The following is an 8,422-nucleotide window of genomic DNA, read 5'->3' on the forward strand; positions in this document are numbered from 1 at the left end:
TTTCTCCTGTATGACCCTTTAAGAGAGATCACAGTCCTTGCCAAAAGGAAGAGGAGAGGGAAATGAGGTCTGGTCACAGCGCTAGTGGTGACGCGGAGAATTGCTTTGGAAAGAATAGGCAGGAAAGGGACGGAGCGATCGGCGATTGAACTCTGTTCACTCCACACACGTTAGCACAAGTGTAATTCAGCCTGTGCACACCACGGCAGACAGTGGTGATTGTGTCCAGAAACACGAGCAATCAAATTGTAGAGCTGGCCTGGCACGGCTAGCTCCTGGGCTTGTTTCCGACTCCTCCAGGTGCAAGTTTAAGTTTAACTTTTTAATAGCCTTTTTTATGTGCATTAGAACAAAGCTCTTCACAAGCAGCTCCAAGTTCCGTGTTGCATTAAAACTCTCATGCTGGAAGTGATTGCTGGCATTTTCCTCTGAAGAAAGAAAAGTAAAGAAAATAACAGCTGCGGGTGTTAAAAGAGGGCATTCCAGCATATGTTTTTAATGCAGAATATTCCTCTTATGGCAGATAATTAAGATGGTCATTAGAGTAGGAAAGCGGGTGTGCCTGTTCCATAGTTTCTAGAGCTCCAACAATTCTTGCCTCCGTGTGGTGTTTGTTTGGAGTGACTCTTCCGTGTATGTTAGACAGTTCTATAGCAGACTTAAGTTTATAGCCAACTAATGCAGTCCTAACCCTTTGGTGGTGTGGGCGCTTTCTCGAAAGGGTCATTGTGGAAGTCTCTGACTCCACCAGAGGGTAATAATCCCAAACACTCCCCAGCAGAGGAGGGCAATTAGATACCCAAAACATAAAACTCACTGAAGTATCTTTTTTTTCTGCACACTCTATTTTTGGTGGAATGCTGCCATGTTTGCTGATTTTTGCCTTTGCTGTGCTGTGCACATGGAAATGCTCTTGTGTATTTCAGGTCCATTCTATAGATTCCCAAATAATTAACATGGTGGCATTTCATTCATTATGTACTTTTGATACTATTGTCCATCTTGTAGCCTGCCAAGAAGGCTCAAAAGTGCTTCTGTGCAGAGAAGGTTTTGAAACTTCACCCTGGCAGACTTTAATAATTTGAGGGAAAACATGCCTTTTGTAATCAACAGTAGCCTAAAATTTAAAATAATCATTTTGTAGTGTCCTGCTTTTCAAATTTCAAATCTCGATGCAGGTTTAAAAAAAAAGATTAGTTATATGTTAATGGCTGTGGGCCTTATCTTCACTACTTACAAGGATTTGTTTTCCTGTACCTGATTTATTATCTTTTCTGTCAGCATAAGCGCATCTCTCATCTCATGCATTTATTATTTCCAGTCTGTTTTAACTAATTTCTTTCTCCCAAATTCTTAAGTGTCAGGAGTTAAAGCTAATAATACACACTGAATTTACCATTTCTTTCCCATCTCAGCATTTAAACAAATCCTACAACACTGATGTTCCTCTTGTTCTCATGAATTCCTTCAACACTGATGACGACACAAAGAAAATCTTGCAGAAATACAGTCACAGCCGTGTGAAGATATATACTTTTAATCAAAGCAGGTATCAAAAACTTCTCCACTTGGGGTGAAAGGAAAAACTAGTTTGCATTTCTCCATATTCCAAATGGTGTGGGTTTTTAGTTTGAGATGCTGAGGCAGCAATAGAGTCTTCTGTACCCATGTTCAGTCTCTATTTTGGGCCTCTTGAAAGACTGAAACATCAGGGTGTTAAGCAGAGTTCACGGCAATGTGTTAAAATTAGGGAGAGGAGTGCCTGGGGGATGCAGTTTCGAAGAAGCGTATGGATAATGGTGCACTGGATGCTGGCCACTTGATTCCTGCATTTGCTTTTAGGGTACCTGGGCTTTGGAGGGGAGACAGAACATGGCTTCCTTATCAAGAACAAAGTCTAATCTAAAGTGGCTGACAATGTCGGAGGCGTGCTTGGTGTGCTCTGAACCTGCGTGTCAGAGGAAAGCTGTATTACAGCGTGGTCTGAGAACTGTGGCTTTAAATCCTTGAATGAGAGACTGCATTCTGTAGCTTCTCAGTGATAGTTCAGTATTCGGATGGGTCTTTCAATTCAGAGTACTTGCACTAATCTAGAAAGCATACCTTCAAAAGCTTTTTTTTCAAAAACTACATGAAAAAGCCCATGTAGTTGCACCTTTACTATTGTATTTTGGTTTTCTTTATGCTAGTCTGACATGGGTGAGAACTTAACAAAGCCCATTGTCTTCCCAGATATCCTAGAATTAACAAGGAAACTCTGCTGCCAATAGCCAAGGATGTATCTTACTCAGGAGAGAATACGGAGTGCTGGTATCCCCCAGGGCACGGAGATATCTACGCCAGTTTCTATAACTCTGGTCTGCTGGATAACCTTATCGGAGAGGGGAAGGAATATATTTTTGTATCCAATATAGATAACTTGGGTGCCACTGTGGACCTTTACATTCTTAACCATCTTATGAACCCACCCAATGGAAAACGCTGTGAATTTGTCATGGAAGTCACAAACAAAACCAGGGCGGATGTGAAGGTAAGAGGAGGTAGTTGTGCAAGTCTGTCCGAACGCTTGGCATGCTGGTGAAAATCTCAGCCTCTTGTCTCTTCTGCATGCATGAATTCAGACATACACTTAATCTTATAGCTATTTTAGGCACCATTTAACACATCAGCTGTGATCTAATTTGAGCTGCACAAAATCAGCAAGTTTATGAAGTTCTAATTCATGGAACAAATTGGATCTAAGTTCTGGGCAACCAGGAGACAAGGACAGCCTAGGCTTGACTGAAAATGCCAATGATTTCTGCGGGTTGCAGGTCACAAACCTGTACCTTCTCCAAAGTGTCACTTACTTATGCAGGGGAGATGCTTGGGGATGGTTAAAGCAGAGCTCTGAGGCGTGGTATACAGCAGTTGGTTGTATGTCTACTCACTGAAAAGTGCCTAAGCCACTTAGTCAGCTGTCGAGGTGTGCATTGCGCAGCTGAGCTTGGTGTGGCTGCCGGTCTGCTCCGGCCCTGAACGCTCCATTTTGTACAAAGTCCAGGTTTGACAGCTTGTCAGATGTTTATGGCACGTATCAAATATTGTCACGTAACTGTACTTTGCCTCTATTCTTTTAAATATGAGCATAGGGAGGAAATGTGATTTTCTCTGTATTCATTAGATACTAAGAAAGCTCTGACTTACTCCTATAAAACCCCAGAAATGCACTATAAGAATACAGTTCGGGTTACTGAAGTACCACTTGTTTCTCCAGTAAGTGCCACAAATACAGAACTACTAGATCTAATTTATGTTTTTGCTCTGTAACCTAGCAAAGCACTGCTGAAGGTGATTTTTGACAACAGCAGCACTTGCAAAAGATTCTCAACGTTCATTAAAATAATTAACTGTCTGGGAGTGCTGAAACATGATCATTTGACAGTTCTGACTGTACTTTAAACATACTCTATAATTAGTAACCTGGTAGCTGAACACAAGCCACATGTTTTCACTGAGGTTCAACTTTAAATGCCAACAAAGCAGTGCATCCGTCTGGGGTGAGGAGGGGGTTCTCTGGCATCTCATGAACAGGACTTAAAACTTCTTCTTTGACCCTTGCAGGGTGGCACGCTCACGCAATACGAAAACAAGCTGAGACTGGTGGAGATAGCTCAGGTCCCAAAAGCACATGTGGACGAGTTCAAGTCTGTGTCAAAATTCAAAATATTCAATACCAACAATTTGTGGATTGCTCTCTCAGCGATTAAAAGGCTGCAAGAGAAAAACGCTATTGACATGGAGATCATTGTTAACCCAAAGGTAATCAGCTAGGAAGATTTTAGAGGAAACGGACTCAAAAGAACTGTTTGTTTCTAGGTAACTAAACGGACTGCTGCCTTCAAAAAGGAGCCAGTCTGTCAGTAACTGCAGAGCTCTGACTTGCGCTCATCTCTAGTTCTGAGTGCCATTACCTGCTGGTTGTGTTTACGTGAGTTTTCTCTTCCAGACTCTGGATGGAGGCTTGAATGTTATCCAGTTGGAGACCGCAGTTGGTGCTGCTATTAAGAGTTTTGAGAACTCGCTGGGGATAAACGTACCTCGTAGTCGTTTTCTGCCTGTTAAGACCACGTCAGATCTCTTGCTTGTGATGTCTAATTTGTACAGCCTTAATGCTGGATCTCTAACAATGAGCGAGAAGCGTGAATTTCCAACAGTGCCTCTTGTCAAACTGGGAAGTTCTTTCACAAAGGTAAACTCCTATAATTATTGCTATGGACTGTATTTTTATTCAAAGAGATAAAACCAAACTATAAATGAGTTAAAAGTGAGGTTTACTTTATCTACCTCTGCCCACCTGGGCATTCCCTTTTACTCTTTGTAAAGAACTGTTAGAATACAAACTATTTAACATCTGCACATAACGTCATACTGCTGTTTTACGCTGTCCGTTGAGGAAACGGAAGGTGAATCAGGTTGTGTGTGCTCTCTAAAGCTCTGCCCTCAGTGCTTCTCAAAGTTATCGCTGAAGAAATGACAATACCACGTTGCTTTCAAAGTAGCAACTCTTACATTAAGACAGATGTAGATTCTAGAAAGGTCCCTGAAGGGAGTTCTTAAGAAGCTCCCACACTTGTCTTAATCCACAAACCAATTTTTAAACTGAATCTGTTCTTTCCTCTCTCCAAAAGGTTCAAGATTACCTGCGGAGGTTTGAAAGTATTCCAGATATGCTGGAGCTGGATCATCTCACGGTTTCAGGTGATGTTACATTTGGGAAGAATGTTTCATTAAAGGTGAGTGTGTAATTGGGTTGCTTCTACAATAAATGTGACTGATCTCTGCTCCTTGGTAATTGATCCTGCTGAAGTCAGCGCCTTTATGCCCAGTCCACGGAAGCACTCCTAGGAATTAAGTAACTAACTAACTGGCGCGAGGATTGCAGAGGCCAAGACTGAACAGTGACCCCTGTGAAGGAGCGTTACCCCTACAGCTGCTTCTCTGTGTAGTCGCTGTGAGAGATGAGGTTTATCTACACACCCTGAAAACACCACAGACCTCATGGCTCTGCGTTCAAAGGAATGCTTACGTCTTTGTCCCTTAGCTCTACAAGGCACGTACCACCTCCCCTCCCAGGCTGGTGTTACAGCCACAGGCGCCTTCTCATCAGTTTGGGGTTCTTGATTTATTTAGTAAATGTTGAAGCTGAGCCAGTTAGTTTCTCTCTTGAGTTCTTCCTCTGGATCTGGCCAATCCTAGCAGAGCATTGCCCGTGGTCTAGGGCAGTTTAGCTGCCAACACACATCAGTGCAAGGTTGGGACCGGCTTAGGCTGTTAGCAGACTGCAGGCTCACATGCATGTGTCTGTTCCCAGCCCTTTCTGTGTATTTATTTATTTGCCTTACAGATATAATGGTGAGCTGTGCCATGACATACTGATGTGGGTGACTTTTTTTCCACCTAAAAGCAAGCAGACATGATAGGAGTGCTTACAGCAAGCATGTAGCTTCAAAGAAGGCATCAACCCTGCTTGTAAGCTGATAGTATCTAGTATGCTGGTAATTACAGTGTTTCCAGTATTGCTTGTTTAAAACCTTTGTTGTGGGGAGGAAAAAAAGTCTATGCAGGAACAGTACAACGGGATGCCTTTAGGCTCTGGCTGTGTTACCACTGACACCTACCTGGTCCTCCAGACAACGCTACTCTAGCTCCTAAGTCAGTCAACAGTTAATACAAAGTTTCTAATTACTTGTTTTCTTTTCTGTAAATCCAGGGAACAGTTATCATCATTGCAAACCACGGCGACAGAATCGACATCCCAGCTGGAGCCCTGCTAGAGAACAAAATCGTATCTGGCAATCTTCGGATCCTGGACCACTGAGTCAGTGAAAGGGCACGGTCGGTTCTGTAGGCTGCTGGGCTAAACCAGCCTCGTAATGGAAGAACCTTTTAAGCATTAGAAATATAAGTACAGAGAGGGCCTATGCTTTGTCCATCTTCACAGTACCCTGCAGTATTAATTTAAAATTAATTTCTCTTGCTTATCTTTTTAAGCAGACACATAGCGCAATGGATGTGCGTAAGTGATGCTTCAGTCCTTAAAGAGATTCTGTAACTCAGTTAATATAACCTTGAAGTGCAATACTGTTTGTCTTGCGGTTAAGATGGACAGATCTTCTTTGATAAGAAGTTAGAGGCTTGCCTCTAACATTTAGTAGTTTTGAATTGCTTGTAACTGCAGAAATAAAGCTGTGAAGCAATACATGTGGGACAACAGAGTTAGCTACTCCTGGGACTTTTTATGAAGTATAAGTGGCAGGCACAGTTGAAAACAAAAAGTTTCACTACTGCTAAATGGGCTGTTAAAACCACCCTGTATTTCATGTGCTCACAAACACCCTGACCTGTAGCCCTCTCTAACCCCTGCAAACCACAGATGGGATGTCCTATCCCAATTGTATGTCAAGATACTGGGGTAAGGCTGTCAATACCTCCATTTCTGTATTGTGAGAGTGGGAAGCGTTGATGTTCCAAACTCACCCAAAGAATCTAATACTTGAGAAAAATGCCTCAGTATCCACTGGTGTGGTGTTTGCTTTTCACATCCCATTTAAGACTGGATCTCCTGTTGATATCTTAATCCTTGATCTGCCCTCTTTTTTCAATAAATGGATCACGTTGACTACACCCATGTTCATATTGTCACCACCCTGTATGTTAATTTATCTTCTCTTGAATAATTTCTAAATTTGTACAGGAATTGAAATCCCTGTCCTGATCACTTTTGATTTCTTAATGTTTCTCTTGTATTTACATGCAGACAACTTTATTTTATAAGCTTAGTTATAACACTGGTATGTATCATTAAAGAAGTTGGTCTTTAAAAACAACTGTGATTTTATAGCTTTATTTTGACTGACAGTTAATGACAGCTGTTGTGCTAACAGATAAGCATGCCTGTCTGAAGAAACCATAGGCACACGCATGTACTGCAGACCGTTCCATTGTACATCAGGCACTCAGACTATGGGTAGGTAAAGAAGTGTCAAGTAAAGTACACAGGCACTTTTACTTTTACTTAGTACTGGCAGCATCCAGCCTTAAAAGGTAGTATTAAAAACTCTCAAATAAATTAATTTCAGTTGCACCTCCCTCAACAGTGCAAGCTTTTATAAGCAGCCTAAAAACTTTAAAATTCTTCCTGCTCTGTTTTCTGTGTCCTCCTCTGTCTTTGAAGTGGTGGAGCAAGTGGCAGAGTCCTGAAAGCCTCCCCCTCCTGACTCTGCTGTCAGGGCCATGCCTAGTCCAGGGTTGGGAAGCTGCAGGGAGCCTCCCCACACCAGCCTTTTTACTACCTTCAGATTCTACCAGAAGCGCACCGTTACCTTGTCACTGCTAAGGGTGATCAATCATTTCACAACTCTATCCTGGTAGTAGTGGCTTCAGTGAACTGACAATGTGTTAGAAAATCGTTGTTATCTTCAGGTGGCAGTTTAAAGCCCAGCTGTGAGAAATCCCCCAAAATCAGACTGCTCCCTAACAAATCTGAATCCTATATGCAAGCAATCAAAAGACATTTATTTATATAAAGTTCTGTAAAAAAATAAATTTTAGAACAGCATAGTTTCATAGAGAAAAACATTTTCTACAGAGTTCCAACTGCAAGCTTTTTATATTGTACCGTCATTAAATAAGGTGGGACACCATGTGAATTTCATTGCACTAGAAGAAATGCAAAGCATCTTTTTAATATAAAGATATACAGAGCATTCTAGACAACTACAGCTGTGTTACAGCTATGTGTTCTTTTGGATTTGGTCCAAAGAAACCTGAGTCTGTTTCCAGAGAGAATGGAAAAAAAAAAACCCCAACATTGCACAGACAGCTGATCGCTTGTTTCTTGGTGAAGGACACTGAAAAGATCACTCCCTGCAGCTCACTCTGAGTCTAGTCTCCCCAACTATCAATAGTGTCCTTTCTTGGACTCCGGTCTTAAGTATTCACCTCACAGTCCTCACGCTGCTTAGAAGAAAGTCGGTCTGTTGTCAGAGCCAAGTGACTGCTCCCAGTGGATTATCACCTCTTCTGCTCCCAAATTTCAGCCATGTTTAGGTCTAAGTTGTTAAGGCCTTTCAGAGCTTGAAGGTTTCCAGTGTAAAAAGCTACATCTGAAGTAACCAGTCTGCAGTGAAACATACAACAGGATTAGCATCTGGACCTACCGCATCCACCTGAGTATGCTGAAAAACAGCCAGGGTTTGTTTATGGCTTGGGCACACAATTACAACACCACATGTGCAAATATTTTTACGTATCAGTTCAAAACTCAATGCTACAGCCCTGGTTTACTTCACAGCAGCGGTAACATACATAACATGGTTATGGCTAGCTGTAAAACTAGCTATAGGGAAGGGAGATCAAACGACGAGTTCAAAAAACTCAG

General features: G+C 41.9%; 2 protein-coding genes across 3 annotated transcripts in view; one reads left to right on the forward strand and one right to left on the reverse strand.

Annotated features, from left to right (window-relative positions):
- Nucleotides 1-1,358: 1,358 nt before the first annotated feature.
- UGP2 (UDP-glucose pyrophosphorylase 2) lies at nt 1,359-6,869 on the forward strand (the record flags this gene model as incomplete). Its single annotated transcript, XM_010293020.1, has 6 exons — nt 1,359-1,549; nt 2,233-2,530; nt 3,604-3,801; nt 3,989-4,231; nt 4,671-4,775; nt 5,753-6,869. Coding segments are annotated over 6 exons (1,143 nt in total), but the record flags the coding sequence as incomplete, so codon positions are not given.
- Nucleotides 6,870-7,694: 825 nt separating this feature from the next.
- VPS54 (vacuolar protein sorting 54 homolog (S. cerevisiae)) overlaps nt 7,695-8,422 on the reverse strand; it is a 41,516-nt gene continuing 40,788 nt past the window's right edge. For both annotated transcript variants that reach the window (XM_010293017.1, XM_010293019.1), the window contains exon 22: nt 7,695-8,161. In XM_010293017.1, the coding sequence (XP_010291319.1) occupies nt 8,056-8,161 (106 nt within the window). In that variant the 3' untranslated portion in view covers nt 7,695-8,055. The remainder of the gene's footprint in view (nt 8,162-8,422) is intronic.

This window comes from Phaethon lepturus, unplaced genomic scaffold (assembly GCF_000687285.1).
Source record: "Phaethon lepturus isolate BGI_N335 unplaced genomic scaffold, ASM68728v1 scaffold11168, whole genome shotgun sequence".
NCBI classification, from domain to species: Eukaryota; Metazoa; Chordata; class Aves; order Phaethontiformes; family Phaethontidae; genus Phaethon; species Phaethon lepturus.